This window comes from Leptidea sinapis, chromosome 32 (assembly GCF_905404315.1).
Source record: "Leptidea sinapis chromosome 32, ilLepSina1.1, whole genome shotgun sequence".
NCBI lineage: Eukaryota > Metazoa > Arthropoda > Insecta > Lepidoptera > Pieridae > Leptidea > Leptidea sinapis.
The window spans coordinates 8,432,517-8,457,713 of record NC_066296.1 but is presented as its reverse complement, the minus strand read 5'-3'; the positions used below and the strand labels follow the sequence as shown (position 1 = coordinate 8,457,713).

The window sequence follows — 25,197 nt, the reverse complement described above, 5'->3', positions numbered from 1 at the left end:
GGTAAATACATGCCCTTACAGCTATATAACTCTTACCTTATTTCAAAAACAGTAGTTTAGTTAAACAAAAGCCTTACCGATTAAATGTAATAATTTAATGGTGTATTTCTATATTGCGGAAGTTTCTTAAGAAAATGATATGAAATACAGCTATCTCCGGTTGTGGCCTACTTGAGATAAAAATCGTAACTATCGTGGACTTTTGTCCCAATAAAATTATCGGCGGTAACTCTCCTTATCCGTACACGCTGCCTGTCAATGGGAGGACGTATAGCTTACCACACACAATTCACACACGCCTCCCAATATAAGGCGATAAGAATGCCTTATCGGGTATAATGGGACAGCTTCAGATTTATTGACAGCTTATTACTGACAGTAGAAGGTAGTAATTTATCTCTATCTATAGATACGATACCCCACAACCTAGAGAACTGAGTTTTCTTACACAACAACATTTCCACGATCCTTTACAGCGCCGTAACTTCTAATGAGGATGGCATGAAAGTATTAGGTATTCGAGCGAACCCGATACTACCTCAACATGATCATGTTTCACTCTGTTCGGAGAAGCAATTGTATCCATAAAATATCTAGAATATGTTGACGTAAATCTTCTCTTCGAGTTAACACATTTGCGATTCCTATATTCGATTTCATAAATATACCATTTATTTCTTTAGCAAAATTTTGATACCAGCTTGTCTTTTTTTATAAAAATAATCAATGAGACGAGCAGGACGTTCAGCTGTTGTTTATTGATTCGTCCTGCCCATTACAATGCAGTGCCGCTTAAGATTCTTGAAATACTCAAAAATTCTGAGCGTCTCTACAACTGCTCTCGTTAACGTGAGACATTAGATGTCAAGTCTCATTTGCCCAGTAATTTCACTAGCTACGGCGCCCTTCAGACCGAAACAGTAATGTTTACACATTACTGCTTCACGGCAGAAGCCACAGAACCTCTGGGAAAAATTTAATGCAATGAGCTCTAGATTTGTTCCTTTGAAATACACATAAACCTTTTTTAGAAGTAGGTTTTTTTAATTAACCTTTACCTCGCGGAGTACTTTTTAATTAATTAAAACAGGAACTTCTAATTTGCCTTGATAATTAGAGCAGCGTTAGATCTATCTAAATATGTTGTGAATTTCGATCTATCTCTCTTTGTTAATGAATTATCAGCCGTTTTCAATAACTTATCTCTACTTAGGGATAAATTGCTATCCCCGTTTAATGGCAAGATCTTATCTTTCCATAGTCTGCGTTTCACAATCAAGGACAAGTGCTAGCTATCTGTTAACAATGACTGTTAGCTTCCCTCTTGAAACGTTTAGTTCATTGTTCAACAAATGTTTAATGTGACAGTAAATATAAATTATTAGTCTTCGGAATTTTCGTTTATTTTTGCCAGCTATTCTGGCGTACGCCGAAAAGCCGCACTACATAATTTGGACAAATATTTGAATAGTTATGATATGACGATAAATAACTGCGCGATATTATAGTGTGGTTTGGCGGCAATTGTGCAATTTTAACAAGAGGTCGGGACAACTAGGCTAAATATTGTCACGTTAAATGCTTTCACCGCGGCTTTCTACATCACGGGCAGCATCTAGTATAAAATAAATTCAATAATGATTTTGCGTCTTTTACTCTATCGGACGGAACCCTCGGAACGTTGGGTCTTACTCGCCCTTGTCCACTTGTTTTTATTTGATATTGTTGCACGCACTCACTCACCAGTTGACAAATACCAATTGCGTGTTTTGCCCCTATAGAATTGCCTATCATTATTATTAGTTTATCCTTCTCGTTTTTCAACGGATATTGAAAACTATAGTATGCGAAATATGTTCGTACATCCTCACATATTTTGTGAATAATTGAATCTACTTTTTAAAGCTTGGTCAACAAACCATCTAACACAATATTACGTTCTTTCAAAGAGCAAACTGTAATATATCTTATAAATTTCATACAGATATTTTTATGGCAAACAACTCCAAATAAACGAGTAACACAAATTGTTTTGCACAATGGAAATCACGAACCATTCCAGTAGAAACGCTCACATAAATTTTTCTTTACAGCGATCTGATAATGTTAACGTCGTTTGCAGAACTTTGCCCATTTAACCTTCGGGAAAATATTGAAAGTAACAAGAACACTCGCGTTCAAATTTATTGACCCATTTTTCATTAGTCACTATTTTCGGGTACACAAACTATCGCTAATCTTTTGTTTATCAATATGACGTCACATAAATTAAGCAAAATATTTTAATACGAATTCAAAAAAGATGTCAATCATTGGGTATCAAAAATGAGGGCAATTGGTGGGGAAGATAGTCTAATGAATCGTTATATTTATTTCTGGGCTGGCCTAAACTTAACCGATATGGATCTTTTGCAATTGATTTATCATCACATTTTATGTTCTCATCTTCTGTACATACATTACAATATCCGGAATTTTCAATTATGTCGTTCGAGATGCTTGCGTATCTATGAGAGTGATAGTTGCAAATTTCATTCAAGTGTTTTTGGTTATTTTTTCCAGAATTGGAAGTACACAAGCGAGGCTTTACTATTATATGTGGTGGTTTTGAAGCACATGAAAATGTATCGCTTACATTAGAGTGATAAGTGCCACTAGAGTTTTTAAAGTGTTCCATTGTATTTGGTCCATCTAACGTTCTGTTAATGCACTGAGCACTTGTTGGTAAATCAACATACCAGTTTTTCGATTTGTAGTGAATATTTTTACAAACACACTTTGAAAGATCGCAATCACAATCATTGCTGTTATGACACGTTGTTGTTATTGCTTTCACTGCTGGGTTTTCTACAGTATCTATAAACTCTTGCCATGTTGAAATTGATGCGGAGTCTGATTTTGCATTTTTGACCAGTGATTTCTTCATTGTCACATAAATATTCTTAGAGGGCGTTAATTTTATAGATCCATTTAATGTATCATCAAATCCACTATTTAAAATTGCTGCTTCATCCCTTCCTTGTTTTTTTATTGAAACAAGTTTTTGAGATGATTTACTCAAATCTTTCATATTTGAGATAAATGATTTGCGTGATTGCTGATCTAACAGTATGGCATATTGACCTGATGGAGATTTCTTGAGATTCTGAGATAATACTCCAGTTTCGGGATTTGGTAAGCTTAGTTTTAGCAAATTGTAAATAGTGGTATCACTACAACATCTATCTCTTAGTTGTCTGTTATTGTATAAATGTTCTTCAGGCATTGAGACACTGGACACAAGCATTGTATGCAATAAGCTACGACAAGTCGATGCGGATATGATTGAAGATCTTGCTAATAGATTAGATCTATTTTCAGTTTGATTCATTAAAATTTTTAAACTTCCAGATTCGGTTTTGAACAAAACCGTATTTTGAAAGCCTTCAATTGTTTCATCTTCAAAACTTAGAATAATATTTTCAGAATCTGTTTTAAGGCATTTGATTGAAGTAAGATTTAAGTCATCTTCTTCTTTACATTTTTTAATAGTTTCTTTAAAACGCTTCTCAAATTCCTTGTCCATAATAATCTTAAAGTTTCCAGATGAGGTACGTTGTAAAAGAATTTGTGAATCAGAAATCGTATCCAAACCTTTAAAAGTGACTTTACAAAATGAATTCTCAACCTCTGCAGCTTCTGTATACGATTTTTCCGATAAAGTCCCAGATAATTCCCATTGGTGTATGTTATTGGGTTTCACATTGCCAGGACTTTTGTTTTGATCCGTTAATGAAGATTCTTTTTTTGAAACGATTGGTCTTTTATTTATAAGCACTTGTAGATTCCCTGATGGTGTTTTCGTAACGATCATTTTATTACTATGCGGACTACTTTTATCACACATAAAGTCCATATAATATGTGCCAGACTCACTTTCTCTTAAATTGGCATGCATTGTTTGATTTACTCCTATTTTTGAATTAAATAACTTAACAATGTTTTCATCTAATTCCATAGTTAAATTCCCTGATGATGTTTTGGAAATTTTGGGATAAACATCCTCAATTATATTACTATCATCATATACAACTGCTTTAAAAGATGCCCTTGACTTGCGGAAATCATTTAGTTGTACTTCTTTTTGGAAAGCAGATTCTGGTTCACCCTTATAAAGATTTGAAAAATCTTGCTGAGATACTTTCTTTTCGATTATCAGATTAGTTTCTATTTTATAAGGCAGTGATTGTCGAACGCCTATTAACGATTTCCTCTTGATTGAGTTATTTGTTAATGTTTCTTTACATACTAGGTGTTTTATAGATTGTTTTTTATTTTTCGCTTCATTTGCAGTTAATTTTCTTAATGGACTATGTCTACCACTAGTACAAGAGTTGCATTCGTCAGTTGTTTCTCCTTTTTTGTTACTTTTTGGGAGTATAAGCTTAGTGGATAATTCCCTGCTATATTGTGTACTAACTGCTGCTTTCATTAGTTTTTTATCTGTAAATATACAAATCACAAAATTAACTTTGAAATAACAAAAAAATATATAAACTTTAGTAGTATGGGAGTACAAACCAAATTAAAGCGAATCACAGCCGATTAGATTAAGAGTAAATCAAAATTTATTAAAAAAAAATATCATGATAATTGCATGATTATAAGTCTTGAGATGAATATTAAATAATCAAGACTTACTAACCCTCAGGAACATCTTATTTTAAAATATAAATTTTATATGCTATTATAGTCAAATTTTACGTGTATTTTTACTAGTAAAAAACTTGTGTAGTTTGGATACATCATTTATTCCAAACAAACACAGAGTAATAAAATCATAACAGCACTTTCGTGTAGCACTCGGTCTTCTATTTCCCAACATCAACGGAGTCATCATTCAGCATTGTGCAACTTACTTTTTCAATAGCATTGGCGCCAAAATAAAATCCTCCCATAACCTCTTCGATCATTCTTTGTCGCGGATGGCTCCTAGAATCTATAACGAGGAAATCCCTTGTTTTAGAACATAAACATTTGGAATTTACTGAATCAATAAAAAGTAAATATTGGAAAATCAAATGGTTATAAAAAAACTTAGTTTTTTTTTTTAATTAATTGCTGATTTATAATTATTTGTACTCCCATAAGTACGTTATATAGTAAACACAATTTAACTTTACCTTTACGACAGGCACATGGCTTCCTTATAGATTTTCCGCATTTACAATTATCCTGAAACATAACAACATTATGCGTCTTAGGTATTTAGTGATCGTATTGCTATTATGACGTTCTTCAACGGGATAAATCGTTTAAACTATATAGTTTGAACGGGATAAATCGTACCTTGAGAAGAACAAAAGCATAAGTGGTCTTATGTCGATTTGTTGATTATTACAATAGTAGGGCAACTCAAATTACATTCAGGGCAGTCACAAAGTTTTATTAGTTGTAGTTTAAGTAAACATTTTAACAACAAAAGTGTTGTTACACAATGTAAAGACATTGTTCGAAATTATTGTTCCCCACAAACTATCGCGATTACTACTCAATGTGCTGTAAACTTAACTACATTTTTAAGCGTAATATATCTATTCGATTACGGCCTTGTTCCCAAAAAATAATAATGTCTTATTCGAGTAAGCTTGCATACTTTTGAATTGTTTAAAGAAATCCGAGTTATGTTCGAATACAATTGGAGTACAGGACCGGTGTCGTTTCAGATTTCATAATTTTTTATGAAAATACAGGACGAGACGAGCAGCTAATGGTAATTGATTCGCCCTGCCCATTACAATGCAGTGCCGCTCCGGATTCTTGAAAAGCCCAAAAATTAAAGCTATATTGCTACAAACCTGAAACCAAAAGATATTCAGCTCAGTGGATGTTTTCTTTCGAGGATCGGCCAACTAAGGTAAAGAATGGAAGAATTCTAGGAAAAAAGATAATTGCCTCATTCTTTGGTCGGAAAGGTCATTTCGCGACAGTTGTGCTAGAAAATGGAAAGACAGTTACTGAAGACTGGTATGTCAATCACTGTTAGCCTGTTGTCTTGGTAAATTTGAGAGCAGCGCCCTCGAAGCAGGATCCTCCTTCAGCACGGCAATGCTTCAGCACACTCCGCAAAACGGACTGTTGAATATTTGACTATGGCAGGTGTTGAGATAATGAGTCAACCGCCATACAGTCCTGACCTGTCACCCTACGACTTTTATTAATTCCCAAGAACTAAAGATAAAATTCGAGGTGTTCGCTTTACAAACCCTGAAGATGCGGTGAAAGCGTACAAAAATGCCATAGAAGAAACCCCTAAGGAAGAATGGGCCCACTGCTTTTATCAGTGATTCCATCCAATGCGACGACGTGTAGAGGGGAACGGAGATTACTTCGAAAAACAATAAAAATATTGGGAACTTTCAACATTAAGCCGTTTTTCGTTTTCTAAACATTTTCAGTTTAACCTTGGTACTAGATCTCGTATAGACCAATTTTCGGTGAAAGTTTGTATGGTAATGTACATCATATATTTTTTTAGTTTTATCATTCTCCTATTTTAGAAGTTACAGTACATATTTTACAACTTTGGAAGTGTCTCTCGCGCAAACTATTCAGTTTATAAAAAAGAAATATTAGAAACCTCAATATCATTTTTGAAGACCTATCCATTGATACACGTATGTGTTTAATGAAAAAAATTTTTGAGTTTCAGTTGTAAGTATGGGGAGCCGCAAAAATGTATTGTTTTTTTTTTCTATTTTAGTGCGAAAATGTTAATGCGGTTCACAGACTACATCTACTTACCAAGTTTCAACACTATAGGTCTTATAGTTTTGGAAAAAAGTGGGTGTGACATACACGAGCAGACAGACAGACATGACGAAACTATAAGGGTTCCGTTTTTTGCCATTTGGCTACGGAACCCTAATAAGCAACTAGGGCTTGCCACAGCTGATACTAAAAAATCTTATTGTGAAGGAAAGGAAGTATTTTAAGAAGCGGAGACATTACGTCCACCCTTTTAAGAATTCAAGCTAGCGTCTTGGAATACTGGAATACGTTTGTTGAGTGTTACATTCTTAATACGAAATCAGGAATGTGAGCTCATGTTGGTTGTTTCGAATTTATATGTCTTGGGACAATATTACAACAGATAAAAGTACTCTGTGCAACTGTGTCGCGGGTATAAAGAAATAAAATCGTTTCTATTTACAACATATCGCCAACGGTTATTCACTACAAAAAAAATCACTAAAATGCGATTCGCACTCGTCCATAAACTTTCCGTACTATTATATCAGAAAAATAATAATTCGTAAACACTCTTGTACAATATTTTATTTTATTTGGTGGCCATTTTGGAATAGACCATTGTGGTTTTTTGAAGTTTGACTTCTTTTGGCGCGTTAGGGAAAATTTATCGTGCACACTGTCACGCAAATTCGACACCCTGACTAGCTTTATCTGATAGGGTTAGTGTCTGATGTTAAGTGATTACCGCCGCCCACATCCTGCATCGCCAGTGGCAATGGGCCCCCATATTGAAGGATTGGCGGATAGGCTTAGTTATGCAGCATATGCGGATATTGAAAAAATTAGACAGTCAACTGACATATACGGTGCGACAAGCATACTTTAATTATTTTCATAGTATTATGTCCTATCTTATATTGTTATGGGGCAGTGTAACCGATATTAATACCATCTTTGTGCTGCAGAAGAGGGCTATTTGCTCTATTTATATAACCTAGGTCCTAATGAACCAAGAGAAAATTTAAAGAAATAAACATTTTAAATTTTGCTTCTCAATAATATAGTAAGTCTTTTATTGGGCGATGTACGTGCTTCTACAGTAATATGATGCCAGAAAATGTACAAAAGAAATGTGTTACGAAATTTAAAAGAATTTTTAAAAAACGTTTGTGTGGGAAAGGTTATTAAAACATTCAAGATTTTCTTAATGATACCACAGACTGGGAATGAAGCGGACATCCTCAGGCTCTCTATTTTATAAATGTTTATTGTTATCCATATTTTTATTAAAAAAAAAGCGTGCTGAGTTTCTTGCTCCCGTTCTTCTCAGGTCTGAGGCAGTCTATTTTTTATGGGTGGTAGTTTATGACGTTCAATAAGTGATTTTGAATCGTAATAAAATAGTATCAAACATTTAATTCTTTATTAACTTACCTCATCAGAAGGTTTTGAGATGGTGGCAGTTATTTGACATGTTGGTGCACAATCTCTCTCTCTTGTCACAGAGGTTAATGCTTCTTGCCCAAGCATGCATTGTGCTGCTCTCATATTTTTTAATTGGCACGATGTACCTGTTTTAATAAAAAATATTACCATAAAAAAAAAACTATTTTATTAGGGGAACCCTAATTGCCAAATGGCAAAAAACGGAACTTTTATAGATTCGTCATGTCTGTCTGTCCATATATGTCATAGCCAACTAACATAACTATACTGTTGAAACTTGGTATGTAAGTGTATTCTGTGAACGCCGCTTTTTTTATACATTACTAGCTGACCCAGCAAACGTTGTATTGCCGATATTAAAATCGCGATACAAAAGTAACTGTTGATCGTAGATAGGTGAAAATTTGAAGTTGTATGTATTTTTAATGCTGACTCATAAACAAATTTAAAAAAAAATGTCAAAAAAATTTAAAAAAAAATTCGCGTGGACCACCCTTAACATTTAGGGGGATGAAAAATAGATGTTGTCCGATTCTCAGACCTACCCAATATGCACTCAAAATTTCATGAGAATCGGTCAAGCCGTTTCGGAAGAGTTTAACACCATGACAGGAGCATTTTATATATTAGATCGCAGAGAATCAAGAAAGAGGTTAGTAAATAGCGCAATATTCAAGTACAGATTTTCATTTAGTTATTGAAATTTCCTCAGACTTTATAACTATACGTGTATACAAATATGTCTGTCTGTCTGTTCGCCATAAACTCATAAACTACTGGACCCATTTTCATGCTGTTTTCACCATTGGGTAGCGTGGTTTCGAGGAACTGATATCTATTACTGAATCTTTTTAGTCAACATAATAATTTTGTTTTTTTATGTTTACATACACTTGAGTACCACAACGGCGCCTATTGCTGCCGTGAAGCAGTATTGTGTAAGCTTTACTGTGCTTCGCTCAGAAAGGTGCGGTAGCTAGTGAAATTACTGGGCAAATGAGACTTTAGAGCGCAGTTATAGTGTCGCTCCGATTTTTTGGGTTTTTCAATAATCCTGAGCGACACTGCTACGCCCAAATTGATACGCCCTGCTGATGACAATGAGCAGGGCGTATCAATTACCATCAGCTGAACGTCCTGCTCATCTCGTTCCTTATTTTATAAAAAAATGTGCATTTTTGCTTAAAATTCATCCTATTGTTTATAAATATTTATTAATGTGATGTAATTAAATTAATGTGTTATTTTTTTTTATCAAAATAAAGGACGAGACGGTCATGACGTTCAGTTGATGGTAACTGATACGCCTTGCCCATTACGATGCAGTGCCACTCAGGATTATTGAAAAACCCAAATATTCTGAACGGCATAAGATGTTAAGTCTTATTTGCCCAGTAAATTCACTAGCTGCAGCGCCCTTCAGACCCAAGTTACACATTAATGCTTCACGGCAGAAATAGGCGCCGTTGTGGTACCCATAATCTAGCCGGCATCCTGTGCAAAAATTATTATTTACTTCATACTGTGGTGAAATATATTACTAAAAGCAGCTGTTTTATAAATTTTCTTTATCATATTGTTTTATAATTGATGTTGAAGTTGGTCTCTTGACTGAGTAAATAATTATTGTATTTTTTTCTCAAGCGAGATAGAAGCATAAACTTTTGAAAATGTGGGAGATGGCTTTTAATATCCCTGATCTATTTATGGATTTGCAAGTATACCTTGACACGGACTAGGTCTCCAGGCTGCTACTTTAGCATCAACACCTCCCGAAACTCCTTGCATGCCACAATCTGGAGCGCAAGGTGTCGATTCCTTGTAAGGGCATGTGACCTCTTCATCCTGTTCAAATTAACCAATATACATGTTGGAGTACTTGTATTTAGGCATCTACATAGTTACAAATTAAAAAAAAACTTGTAAATATTGTAAAATGCCCAGACACGCTGGTTGGTTGATTCCATATTTCGTTGAAGGTTTTTTTTTAACAGAAAACGTAAATTATCACGACATAATATAAGGAAAAAAATCTTCGAATTTATGTCGTGAATTTCATACGTTGCTCAATATTATGCTTCATAAGATATTTGGTTTTATAAATTATCCAAAGTATTATTATTCAATAAAAATAAGATTAAATTTCCTATTGATCAGTATATAAAGTCTACGAGATACTAAACTATAAGATACTAAACATACGGTTCTGAATATACGGTCACTAACGCGTACAATCTCGGTTCATCGTCCATTTCGTGGGTGTCTTTCTGCATGAATATCTCAGATTAACTCTCAAATCGTGTGTATTTCAGTTTTGTTTTGGAAATAACATATAAAGTTGATTATAAAACCAGAAATACTAATAAATAATACCATAAATTTGCTGTTTCTCAACTTTATGACGAAAGAAAGATTTGTGTAAAATAAAATAAAACTACAAATCTAATAATTTGCACTTATCATAACAGATTGTTTCACTAGCTTTCAGATAAATTCACTGAAATCACCGTTAATTTAAGTATTCTTTTGCTACACACAAAATAATACGCGCTAGCGCCCGCGTTTAAATCGCGCGGTAAACAAGCGACATTCAATGTTTAGAGAAACCTCAAAGGGTTTATGAAAACAAAAAGTTTTAATAACTATTTAAAAAATATAGGAAACTGATTGAAACGAACCAATGAATTACAATATTTAATTATCTTTTTCTGTTCATCATTCACCTAAGCCAGGGGTGCTCAAGCTTGAACTGCTGGCGATCTACCTCAAAATTGTTAGACTACGATCGATCGGCTCTGAGAGGCTTCAAGTATGTGTGATAAAGGATTGTCGTCTAGGTAGAGTGTCACGATGACATAGATATTAGTTTTGCGCAAAATATGCATTTTTTTAGTCAAGTTAAGTGTAGGTCTGCTCTTACTTAAAAAAAGTCATAATTATTATTCAAAATTGCGAGTTTATTGGTTCTTACAAAACAAACGCGTTCTAAAGTTCTAAGCTTAACTAAAGCGAGCGACTTTGGACGTTAAATCTGCATGACACTGCATGTACTGAGCATACTTTTCATAAGATGGTACGTAATTACCGATTTTAGTTTATCATACCGGATTTTTTTCTCGAGATCGACTCAAAAAGCACTCTCGACCGTTTGAGCACCCCTGACCTAAGCATTTTTTATTTGTGTAATAATCCTAGAAGTGAGGGTTATCACTTTAAAAATATAACAAATTGTTTATATTTTATAAGGATTTAAAAGGTTCCAGGGCCGTTCCAATAATGAATATCTCTATATAGTATTATTTTTTACATTATGTAATATTAAAGAAACTGTGGAAGTTGTGAGTTTCTTACCAATTCTTCTCCAGAGACACAGCCTTACTTGTACCTAGTATGATCCATTATTTAGGCCAGAGTTGGGAAATAAATAGCACTTACCGGGTCCGGCTTATCATCAGTGTCAACCGGATGTGAGGATGGATCCTTTGCTGGTGTGAGAGCCCTTTTGCTACAAATGCATTCCTTAGCTCCTTTTGATCCCTTCGGACAGTTGCATTCACTCGTCTCACCCCAGTGTGGACAAGGTTCCTAGAAGAAGAAGCTGAAGATAATTATTTAAAAGGTTATCAACATTATATGGTACAGTTTTTTCCTTCTCCTCTTCCTGCAAGCTCTTTTGAGGACCTATTATGGTAAGTGATCGCTCTAATCATGATAAGATGTTATTTTATTAGTATCCTTTTCAATACACGTGCAAATAAACAAATAATTCCGTTATTGACGATGACATATTGACTTACGGCCGTTTTCAATAACCTATCTATCCTTACTTTAACTTACGGATACATTGCTGTCACCATTTAATGACAAGATCTTATCTATTCATAGTTATGTCCAATATAGTTATAGACCAATGCTATCTGTCAATAGGTTATTGAAATGTTAGTAAGCGTGAAAACGATAGATTTGTCTACCTCTAGTAAGTTAAACTAAGGTTAGATAGGTTATTTAAAACGGCCGTTAGACACATTGGCAACAATACTAAACGCTAAACATTTCATCGTGTCTCAGGATTTTTTCTTAATGAATACATTTTATGAGTGTCTAGCTGAGGAAATTCCTTTGTGAAAGCTTCTATAACAATTCGCTTGGAAAAGATACTTGCAGTTATTTTTCGTTACCTTCTGCTCCTGGCTATTCAGGACTATTTAAACCCCGAGTTTGTAGTTATATGGCCACTACTTGTTCGCGAGTATCCTATTCGTTCTATAGCACGTAGACCGTGGCAGCCCAGGAGCTAGACTCGAGAGAAACTGAAAGGTGTGCAGTTGAGAATAACGATTGGAGCTAGAACATTGGTAGAACCATCTGCCTCTAACCTGCTCAAATATATAGCGACAAATTGTGAAACCCATTACAACTGCCACTGCGAAAACTATGCGACAACCACTGGGAACCATATCAATTCTCTCAAAAGCTTAGCAACATAGAAGATGAGAAATATTTAAAAAGTGTAGCGGACATTGGAGGGACAGTAATATTTTCATGTAATATCCATCGACCTGCAAATTTCAACACGTAAAAACTCTTCAGCAAATTCCTGTTGATAAATTGTGCCACTGTCCGCAAGATGTACACGCAATTTAGAAGATTTAACGAGTAACTCATTGGTTACCAATCTTATGTTTTATATGACTAACCTTTTTAGCAGCACTGCCTTTGTCAACTTTGGGTGGTATTTTCACTTTGATTCCTTTCAAGCAGAGCATCAATTGGTTGTAAGTTTCTGGATCCATCTAAAAGTTTATTAAAGGCACTTATGCTATGATTTTTTATGGATTCAATAGCCTTAGCGGGTATCTTTTCCGTCATTTATGATGTAATTTCATTGACATTATTTATGCCACTACGGCGAGATTGACCAAGAAATCAAAATATTCCTGCCGCAGAATTGCACCTTCGCACAACACGCCATAAGTTAGGATATCATCCCCACCATCTGGTTGTGTGGCGGTCCTCCACATAGCAGTTTTCAAAGAGCTTTCTTCCACATACTACAAAGCTGTGGAATGAGCTTCCTTGTGCAGTGTTGCCGGGACGATACGACATGGGTACCTTCAAAAAAGCGCGTACACCTTTTCTCTGGTGTTGCAAGAGAATTTGGGTGGCAGTGATCACTAACACCAGGTGACCCCTGCGCTCGTTTTCAATAAAAAAATGTAAACAAAATTTTACATTTATAATATTGCTAAAAAAAGAATATCCTACTTTGTACACATAATTATAATTTATACAGTTTCTATGCATGATTATAAGCAATAATAATAGCTAATGTTACATCTCTTATCAGTTTGACAACCCATTTTCGATGTTGTTATTTAGAGAATTGCTAAGCTGCTCAACCTACGGCTTAACATACTATACGTAAGCGAAAAAGAATAGACGGTTACACCAAAGCAATAAACTATGTACCTCGCATCTTGTTTTTACAGCTCCTCCAACAATAGTTACATTCAAGTTCTTCTTAATAGTATTCAGTATAAAATCTTGCAGAATCTTTCTCGTTTCCGAATTCAATTTACCGTTCCTGCTATGTTTCAAGCAATCCATTACTGTTTCCGCAATGGCTTTGCCATTACAACTCTTGCTTTTACCCTCCAATACTGTATACATATTGTCGAACACGTTATCGAGGAACTTTTGCTTGACATCCATGCAAACACAATCAAATGTATGATCTGGACTGCAATGATCACCTTCAAGCAAACACTCCCTGTTCTGTTCACATCTTGGACAATCAGTGCAGAATTTTCTTACGTCACTAGTGTCGACACATTCATGGCATTGAATGCATTTCACTTTAAAGCCATCTATCTCTTGCTGTGTTGCTTTTATTTCGTCTTCAATCGATTGCTGTTTATTTTTACAAGTAACTGTGCACTGGTCGTATGTCTGTTTCAACATCTCCAGTTCTAGGAAGAGAGCTTCGCCCTAAAAGATGATATGTTTTAAGAGCTGTTGATCATTTATGCTATCCACAATAATCTTTTTGCATCGGCAACTAATTCGAAGTTTTTTTATATCTTACTTATATTATAAATGTGAAAGTTTGTATGTCTGGATGTTAAATAGGAAAGTTTGAACTTCTTAACGCAAAATCTACTGAATAGATTTTGATGAAACTTTACAATAATATAGCTTACACACCAGAATAATAAATAGGCTATAATTTATAAAACTATAGTGTAAATTATACAAAATATAAAAGAAGTGTGATTGTTACTAATGAATACAACTAGCGCCATCTCTTATCAACTAGCAAGGAAAAGATCAATACAATTTATATGGCAAAACAACGTTTGCCGGGTCAGCTAGTATTTAATATTATTAACAAAATAGTTGTAATAAATAAAGCAAAAAAGTAAAGTACACTCAGTTGTGAGATATCTTTCATGCTCTTTCTTATTCCTTGTCTATTAGGCTCAGAGTAAAGAGTTATGACTTGATAATACGACTAAAAAGTGTCAAAGCTTAAAAACTTATTAGTTTTTTCTTGTATTTTCAAATTTGGGACACTAAGACCTATGGTTATGGTTTGTAAAGTGGCTTTGATCCAGTTCATTTCAGCCCTGTTTCACTATGACCAATGTGATCTATTGTGATAGCCACTGTTAACTATAGCTCACTGCAAACATTGATTCTTTTCATGAATCTTATTATGTCTTTTGCATTGAGCTGACGTATCTCAAATGGTTGAAGAATTGGACTTCCCAAAGAGATGCTACGTTTACGCATTAAAGGACCTCATTCAGAGAGAATGTGTAACGGGGTTTCATCTGCACTATTACAGAATCTACACGCTCTGCAATCTCTGAGACCTAAGATTGAGAGGTGTTTGTTTAATAATAATATAACACTAAGACCTAATAGGTATATTAAAAATTTCAATAATTTTATGCGATTTAAAATGTATGGTATGTTAAATAAATATTGAATTATAAAATGAATTGTTTCTTAAAGAAAACAAAATTAAAATGACAGCCTTGCACATAAAAGACAACCGTTTATAACTTCTCAAAGGCTTCGAAGCTTCAAAGATGGCCATTCTGTATAAAATAAAATAGATCGAAACTTCAATAATGTGACCCTGTAAATACTAATATTTATTTACAGCATAAGATAATGTCTGGTTTAGGTGTACCTATTTATAAGTAGTAGTTAAGTACTTAGTTTATAAATAGCGTAGGTAATATGTTGAAAATTAGAAAAATTCAAAAGATTAGAAGTGATAGCATTAGGAAAGGACAAAACTGATAGATGCCCTTGAGTACGCTGTAACACAAAAGTGGCGCTGGGCAGGTTATATGGCGAGATTAATGGAAGATGGACAGTAGAACCGACAATTTGGGATGGACTATTTGGCAAAAGAAAAAGAGGCCGCCCAAGAAACAGTTGGGTAGATGAGAAAATAAAAATGGCAGGAATAGAATGGAGAGGGAAAGCACAGAAGAGGGATACATGGAGTAAGATGGAGGAGGCCTATACCCAGAGTGGGGTATTCGAAGATTGTTGCAATCAATTAAAGGCTTATTATTATTATATGTAATCTTTATATATATAATTCTTGTGTGCGTGTGTAGGTCACTGAACTCCTCCTAGACGGCTGGACCGATTCTAATGAAACTTTCTGTGTGTATTCAGGTGGATTCGAGAATGGTTTAGATTCACAATTGAACTACCTCCTAAACGGCTGGACTGATTTTGATGACTTTTTTGTTTGTTTCAGTGAATTTGAGATTGGTTTAGATTCTCAATTCCGCCCATATAATATAATTCTCCTGCTCATGTGTATGTTAGTGAACTGCTCCTAACGGCTGGACCGATTTTTCAAATTTAAAACATGTGTACAGGACAACGTCTGTTGGGTCCACTAGTACTTATATATTATAGTGACAAGGTTGTTTATGACCCCACTATCATTAGGAAGTCGTGAATAACGGAGTTGATTATACAAATACTTAATTATTTCAACAACTAGTTATAAGTTATACTGTTTGTATGTTTGTTTGTTGTCCTAAAGACAATAAAAAAGTGTGTGTGTGCTTGCTTATGTAAGCACGTAAGAAGTTATACTTCTTGGGCCTAACGAAGCAAAAACCATTAAAATGATGTATTCCTCGTGCTATTCTACGTTTTTAGAAAGAACAACTTTGTAAAAATCTTGCAACGATGATAATTAAATAATTAATTATTAAATAATGAATACGGCCGTATGGGCTTGAACAATTTGCCTGTCCTAATAATGGACGAAGAAACCAAAAAAAATAACGAATGACGAAAACGTCAGAATATTTTAGGAACCAACTTTTGTATTACAGTGATGCGCGCGCATCTTAAAAGTTTCACTCTCATCATTTTTTCATAACGCGCCTAAAGAAGTATAACTTCAATAAAAAACTATACTATAAAAAATATTTGTTACCTCAGCCTGTAAATCTTCATTTTCAAGTTTTTTCCTGAGTAAAACTTTGCATAACTTCTGCAAATCTTCTCTCGCCTCTTTCACGTAACCATTTCCCTCCTTCTCTTTCTCTTGCTTCCGGTTCTGTTCTTCTTTTAATTTTTTTTCCAATCTCGCCACATCTTTAGCTACGCGTTCGATTTGTCCCTAAAAATTTATTCTGCTGCATATAATAGTGAAATTGTTTTCTGAGTTAAAACTACCAGTAGTATGTCAGTACTTATAAATCATTGTTACCAAATGTTTTGTAAACAAATGGCAAATTAATAACAATCAATAAAATCATAATCATATGAGCGATATTTTTATAAGAAGACCTTAGACACTGATTTATAAAATTTTAATCAAATCTAACCAACATTTTTTTTAAATTCAAACAAAGTTTTAAGTTTATTTCCGTAATTGGAGGTACAGTGTGATAACGACCAAAATAGGAAAAACTATAAACTAAGTATACTAGCATTATAGGCGAACCCTGTGTGAAATTGAGAAAAAATATCCTTACACAGAAACCTTGGTATGAGAAAGTGACTGAAAAGATTTGAAACCCTTTTGAAACAATTTAGTGTCCATTAGTCTCCTGTCATACTGGACTGCATTTTAATATTAGTGTTTTTATCGTAATTGTTCTCTGTTTTAACTGATATTAGAAAAGATTAAAATGGTATTGTGTTCTGTGTTAAATTGTTTTGTTATATAAACCAACAATGCAAATAAAGAAACATTTCACAGATAAACGCTGATTCTAACATAAGTACTACTACACCACCAGTGTTCATTTTCGTAGAACATATTCACTAAAATAGGTACCAAATTCAAATTCAAATATTTTTATTCAAAATTGGATGTGACATCACTTATTGAAAGTCAAAAACTACCACCCATTCCAAAACGAATGCCTCAGACCTGAGAAGAATGGGCGCAACAAAACAAGCGAAAGACATTTATGTAATAGTAACCTTTACCACACAAACGATTTTTAACAATTCTTTTGAATAACCTAATACTTTGTTTTGAACACCTTTCTGGGATCCTGTTGTAAAAGCATATACACCGCCCCACAAAAGACATATTAACTCGACTTAGCCGAGTAGCAGGCATTATAAGTTTACGTCTGTTTCTGGTGTTAACATTATGAATAACATTATTATTACTCTAAGAGTAGGTATAATAAGGTATGACATTATGTTAGTGGTTACATATCCGGAACTTATATTTCAAATTCGTAATACAAAATATAATTCAGTCAATGTAATTTCATTACATATGACAATTCAGACAATGAGCGGTTTTTTTATGACAATAAGGGACAAGACGAGCGGGACGTTCAGCAGATGGAAGTTGTAACGCCCTGCCCATTACAATGCAGTGCCGCTCAGGATTCTTGAAAAACCCAAAAATTCTGAGCGGCACTACAATTATTGCGCTCGTCACCTTGAGACATAAGATGTTAGGTCTCATTTGCCCAATAATTTCACCAGCTACGGCGTCTTTTAGACCGACACACAATAATATTTACACATTACTGCTTCACGGCAGAAATAGGCGCCGTTGTGGTACCCATAATCTTGCCGGGATCCTGTGCAAAGGAGCGTCCCACTGGTGCGTAGTAGCTGCCTATTTGATATATATAAACTAACATCAGTAACATGTCTCCTTGAAGCTAATGACCGTGTCGTCGCTTCCAGTTCTTTTTTGTTATTTTCAATTCTCTTTTTGTAGTCTTCTATTTCCTTCTTCATACAATTCCTATCACTTGTTTTCTGAAGAAATGTCTCATTTATCTCTTGCTGGCATTTATTCACGTGGTCGAGTTGTAACTCAAGATCCTTTTTATTATTTCGCCACTTTTTGACGCTCGCTTCAATATCCTTCATCTGAAATAAATTTTAGAATCAGCAGAATTAATTGGATAGAAAAAGGCATAAAACGCATTTATTTTCTCAAATTGATACCTTTAGAATTATTTTTGATGTTATTTCTAATACTACTCCCGCTTCGGTAGCAAATGGCGCTCTGGAAGAGAAAAAGTGGCGCAAGAAACTCTTACATCATGATGTAAGAGTTTCTTGCGCCACTTTTTGTTTTTGGTGTGGTACTACGTTGTGCGCATGACGTCAGAATATATTAAGGTATACTCGCGTAAGTATATGATCGCCTGGTACCAAAACACTTTATAATGCTTCCTATCTCATTTTCTCCCACGTTAAATCTTACGAATTTATGTGTCTGTCTCTTTTTACTGTCGCTTTAAATCATTTTTAGAGACCGAGAACGTGTAATTAATAAATCTCATTCTCCCGCCGGCTGAATCCTATACATTTACCTGATTGTGTCTCTATCGTCTCGCTTTTTCGTTTCATCGAGTTTCAAATCGCAACGATTCTAAAGAAGTTTCACTTCAAAGTGATGAAATGTATACAAAACTATGACATAGGTGAATCCTAATGAATATATTACATATGACTGTAATTTTATTGATTTCTAAAAGGTCCAAAACTACAAATCTCACTCACTTCATTCGTAAACACAAATAAAACTTGAAAACAAAATTTTATGAACGATGCGGGACTCGATCCCACTACCTCTCGCATTCCGTGTGACTGCTCTTCCAACTGAGCTAACCGTTAGAGTGACGTATCGTCATAAAATCTTGTATGCTTTGTTGAACTCTCAGGTTGTGGCTTCATCTACAGGATTTACTTTACAGTTGATAACCTGCTCAACCCCAATATCTGCATATAGGAAATTGACCTGAGATGTCGCCCTATTTATTTGTGTAATAATCCTAGAAATGAGGGTCACTTTAAAAACATTACAAATTACCAGCGTAAAGACGACCTGATGCCCCGGTAATGCGTATCCAGTTTTAATTTTGTCAATCTGTGCGTAAGCTAATTTAATATTCAAAATCCTAAGTAGCTTCAATGATATTTCCTCTTTTAATACTATAATATCATTGAGTAGCTTATTTAAAGTGTCGCTGACTATTTACGAATTGTCAGTCAAAATCAGTTACAGAAACAATAGATTCGCTTTCCTTTTCTTCTCTTGCACGCTAAGTTTATCTGTAGGTACGCTAGTATGTTATAAGTATATGGTTTAGGGCCTCAACCTGTTTCATCAACTCCTGCTGTCTATCCTGTGACTCCTTCAGCTTCTTCTTGTAACACTCCTCCATACTGGTCCACATGTTGTCCGCCTGTCTTAACAACTCTGCCCCTTCCTGCTCACGATGCTCCAAGTGGATTATCTGATCTTGCAACTCCTGCTGAGTTGCCAGCAAAGCGCTTATCTTATCGTTGCATTTTCTGTCGAACGACGCGGCCTTTGTAAAAAAGCAAAAAAATATATATGATAATACATTCTCAACTGATAGTGAAAATACTTATAATATTGACAATATAAGCATAGTAAAAATCTTGGCAGAAATTAAACATAACATCAATAATAACAAAGAAGTTGACAACACAACAACTATATCAATAAGCACATGAACAATTTTGAATTGTCTGTTCCATATATTAAATATAGAGGGTAGTTGTAGATACTTATATTTAAAATGTGTGTAGGTCACGGTTACTGACAGAACTATTTTGACAGAACTTCCACCAGCAGAAAGCTCATGTTGTAAGGAGTATTTTATATTGATAATGAAATAGCGTTCCACGTAAAAAGCGGTTACTTAGCTATTAAATTCAAATTCAAATATTTTTATTCAAAATAGGATTTAACATTTATTGAGAGTCAAAAACTACCACAAATTCCAAAAGGTATGCCTCAGACCTGAGAAGAATGGGCGCAACAAAACGAAACTAAACTAAATAGCCATAAATTTAGGTGTCATATATGAAAATAATTTTACAACCCGACTGGCACATCTTAAGCTTAGCACGTTCACACAAACATACAAATTAGTCTAGATAAAACCTTACCTCGTTCAAATTATTAAGAACTTTGCTCAGCGGCTCCGTCTCCTTAGTTGAACCTGGTGTGCTACTACCAGTTCGTGACGAGCAACAGGTTGATTTCTGCTGTTCTTGTGTCACCGACTTCTTACAGCTCTCACTGGAATATTCGGCACTTTTAATTTTGTAACTATTTAAGCTGATACTAGTCATCAAATACCAGTATCACGCAATAACTTGAATAATATAATCATCATCTGAATGGCGTTGCAACATAGTGCGGGAAATGCTTCTGTGATTCAGGGGCGTACATATCTTATAGGCAATTAGGCAGGGCCAACCTCGTTAAAAACCTAAATAAATATAGCACTAGTGTTAAAGTTAATTTACTTCAATCTGGTTATGCTTTTTTATAACCAAACTTCTATTTAGCGCCCACTCATAAAATTTATCCTTACGATACCTCCTTTACATACTAATCACTTACGGTAAGTAATCTTTCATATTTCAAAGATCAACTTCCAACAACCTTACTAGAAAAGCAATGCTCGCCCCCTGCTGTGATTTCTCTGGTGTTGCGAGAGAGTATTACCCATCATGTAATTCGTGCGTTCTTTTGTCCATATTTTCCTCTCATTACAAAAAAAGTCCCGCTGAGGTTTTACGTGCTCGTTCATGTCAGTCTTGAGTTAAATCTCAAACCAACTCACAAAAAAATAGCGTGTATACAAAATAAACATGTCAGAAGTGAAATATCTTTGGCAAACTAATTTTTAAATCTCTGTTCTCTAAATCGAATGTTTCTTGTCAATATTAGAAATTATTTATATTTTTTTTTATCGTTGATACGATATCCATATTGTTGAAATCATAATTTTGCGCGGCGGCCATCTTGGATTTCAAAAATGATCACAAATTCCTTCTCGGCACCCTTGAGAACCTCGGACACGATATCCATTTTGTTGAAAAATTAATTTTGCACGGCGGCCATCTTGTCCATCTTTTTTCGTATCCGAATTAAATTAAAGCTATTTTCTTATTATAGACTCTACTCTACTATTGGACTCTACTCGTTGTTAACGCTCGCGCTGGCCTGTAACAGGTATACTACGCGCATGCATTCGAGTTCCACGCATTCACTCTCGCTCTGTAACGTTCTATCCCCTCTCCCCACGAATGTTGAACGTTTAACGCGACAGTGCTTCCATACCCCCTCCATGATAGCATTTGTTAGCAACAAGGTTTGTTGGAAGTCGCATTAGAAATTTCACTTCAATAACACTACTTATTTGTTTTATTAAAAAATGGCACTGTCGTAAATCCTATTACTCCACAGCTAAATATCTAAGTGATCGGACAGCCTGGGACTAGATTATTATGATTTTATAGCGATAGAAATGACTGTACAATATTGTAATTTTTTTTTATTGAAAAGACCGCAAACAAAAAAAATGCTGGCAAGGTTCTCTCAGAGCGCCATTTGTTTCTGAAGCGGTAGTAGTGTCTAGTATAATTGAAATGACATTCAAAATAATTCTAAAGGAATCAATTTTGAGAAAATAAATGCATTTTATGCCTTTTATTAAGAAAGTGCTACGTTATATACTTGCCACTTTTTCGATGACTGCGGTTCCTTATTAGGTTCATTACTTTTCCTACTGCATCCAGACATAAAGCATGTTACAGGCTTGTACTGGAATGCATGGTCTGTGCCCCTTACAGGGTGGAGGTTAAGTTCTCGTTGAACTGGTTTCTGTAAATGTTTACAAAACTTGAGCATAGAGCAACATACTAAGGCGGCAAAAGCTGACTTCACCACATCTAATCTTATATGGCCTTACAAATAAACGTACAAGGTTATTATAGAATAGAATAGAAATAGACATTTTGCACAATCATACGATTGGTTTATTCGGACGTTTATAGTTTCCCGTGTTTATTGGCAAGACTGCTCAGAATTATGAGTTGTTGCTTTGTGAGTGTGTTGATCAAATTTAATTATTATGATTCTATTTACAGTGTAGTCAGCGATATAGTCAACACTTTGCAAATTCTTGTTTTCATTTTCAGGTACTTATAACTATATTTGCAAGTTTATTTGTAAGGTCGGTAAGGTTTGTCTACATCTCTTACTTCATCAGCAACTGCAACAAAGCCTACAAACGCAGCAATGATGGAAACAATCTCTTAAATTCTCAAATAGTCACTGTTGGCATAAATCTACGTTTCAGCTGATGTTATCAAATGCTATGGATCTAAAGTTATGACATAACTTGTAACATCATTCATTTAAATATACTTTCCACTCAATAATGTATAAAACATAACAAGGCAGTATTTATAAGGCTTTTGAGTATACAACACAAAAGCGAAGTAATCTATTTAATGTTAGGTATAGGTATCAGAAATATTAAATATTCGGTGATGATGAAAAATGTAGGTAGGTACTACTTGTTAGTGATTCCTAAAGCATTTTTAAGCTTGTTTGAACATAAATTTACTTTGAATATGTAGTCGACTCATAATATGATACTCGCCGTTAGATTGCAATCTTGGTCTGCTTTGAGAATATTCCAAAAGTTGCACATAAGTTTGATGGCTGGGTCGGAAGCTTCATCCTCGCTGTTTGATTTTGATGATAGCTCCTTAATAAGTTCGTCAAGAGCCTTATATCTTCGAACGAGACATTCAGGGGCGTCATGCATTTTCTAATTTGATGAAAAACTATAAATAAATTCAAATTGAGCTAAGATATAGTACCATTTCTCAAGCCATGATCATGATGATAAAGCACAAAATAAAAATAATACAATTACAACTTTGACGGTTTGTTTTGCGTCGAACTGTTAGGTGTCCTACACCTACACCTTTTTATAAAACAAATGCAATGGGGAAAAAAAGAATGGGAAGAAGAAATGGGAATTCAGCAAATTGGTATGGATTTCATGTTAGTAGTGTTGATTTGTTAGGGGTATTAATTAAAGAGACGAGATCTTGCCCGGCTGGTGCCTAAGCGACACGCCTTTCTCTCGTCATTGCAGTAACGATAATAGTTCTAGAAAACCTTCAATCTGTGCAGGGACATTATCGCAGGTCAAATCGGAACATTAAATATTCTGCTTGTACACTGCTGCTAACTCCCAATGTGGCAGTGGGCAGGGCACATAGTTCGACGGACAGATGGGCGTTGGGGCAGTAAAGTCCTCGACCACGTACCGGATGACGCAGTGTTGGTAGGCCCCCCACAAGATGGACCGACGATCTGGTCAAAATTCCAGCTGATGATTATGATGATGACACAGCTGCTTAACAATAGAAAAGACTCCAGTTTAGTCAAAAAGACATTCTTTGCAAGAGTCTCCCGTCAGTCAACCAAGACTACAAAGAAACTTGAAATAGCCTAGCAAAATTATTTGTACCATGATACGCGGAGTACTGAAAACTTCGACTGGAAACCTGCCAGATATGTCATAATCTTTTTTATTATATTATAAGCAGAAGAACCATCTTCTCAAAAGCTTAGCAAAAGGATAAGGGTCTATTTGCATTATTCCTATCTTATGAGAGACACTAAGACCTTGTACTATACAAACCAGATTAAAATGTTTTCTTTGTGGATCTTGCGCTATTATTTTATACGTGTGTCTATATTTATCATGGTATTAAATTTTAAAAATATTTCTTTAAAATTTTGTATCCAACATAATTATCGTAATATATATTTTTGTTTTGTTGTTTAAATTGACAGCACTATTTGAAGATTTTATATTTTTCTATATGTAACCTTATTTGTAGGCCAGTTCAGAAACTAAATGAAAAACTATTCTATGGTGTAAAATGTTGAATAGAACAGAATAAAATCAGCCTAGCGAAACTCTTTGAGAAAAAAGCGATTCACTCGATTGTATAGTCATTGACAAATTGTCAGATGAAGGATATAATCTTGTAAAAAACGGAGATCGCTGAAATCCACTACATTTTAAGCAACTGTTCGCTTTCAAACTTAGCCGGATAATACTTCATCCCCAATCGCGATACTGTAATTACTACTATTTCAAACTTATGTCAAATGAGTGCACGCTTCATACTAAACTTAATTTCATTGTTTACTTATTCAGACCCGCCTCTTTTTACGTAGTATTTATGTCCTCTTTGAATACAATATGCTTCAACAGCAATGCTTAAACAGATGAAAATAATATCATGAGAATCGGTCAAGCCGTTTCGGAGGAGTTCGGTCCCGCACACCGTGACACGAGAATTTTATATATTAGATGTTACCTTCAGGTATTCTATTCAATTGCATACATGGAGGAATACCTTGGCAATGTATAGAATTCCTGAGGCGTCCATCAAATGTATGAAATAACGAATTTTATTGTCAAAGAAGACAGAACGGTAAACAATAAATTGAGACAATTTTCCGGCTTAGAAAGATTTCTAAATTCTTCGGAAATACTACTCTCTATCGAGAGAGGCTCTTGGGGCGACTTAGGCATTCCTAAAAATTAAAATCATCGCTTGACACAACACTAGAGAGCTACTGATTAATAAAATTCAAATGTCAAATGTCAGTTGTCAAGCGTCAACGTC

At 34.8% G+C, this 25,197-nt stretch overlaps 1 protein-coding gene across 2 annotated transcripts; it reads right to left on the bottom strand.

Moving 5' to 3' along the window:
- Positions 1-2,166: 2,166 nt before the first annotated feature.
- LOC126974410 (uncharacterized) lies at positions 2,167-24,335 on the bottom strand. Of its 2 annotated transcripts, none has more exons than XM_050821892.1 (14): positions 24,198-24,335; positions 23,142-23,328; positions 22,211-22,357; positions 20,632-20,760; positions 19,812-20,024; positions 18,337-18,573; positions 16,658-16,843; positions 13,648-14,166; positions 12,876-12,971; positions 11,614-11,763; positions 9,903-10,023; positions 8,167-8,303; positions 5,163-5,214; positions 2,167-4,482 (listed from the first exon to the last, which is right to left on the bottom strand). In XM_050821892.1, the coding sequence occupies exons 2-14, from the start codon at positions 23,307-23,309 to the stop codon at positions 2,306-2,308; spliced, it is 4,332 nt and encodes a 1,443-aa protein (XP_050677849.1). In that variant the 5' UTR covers positions 23,310-23,328; positions 24,198-24,335; the 3' UTR covers positions 2,167-2,305. The 2 variants fall into 2 exon arrangements, with proteins under 2 accessions (XP_050677849.1, XP_050677850.1); XM_050821893.1 differs by lacking the exon at positions 2,167-4,482 and adding an exon at positions 4,789-4,978.
- Between the last annotated feature and the right edge of the window lie 862 nt (positions 24,336-25,197).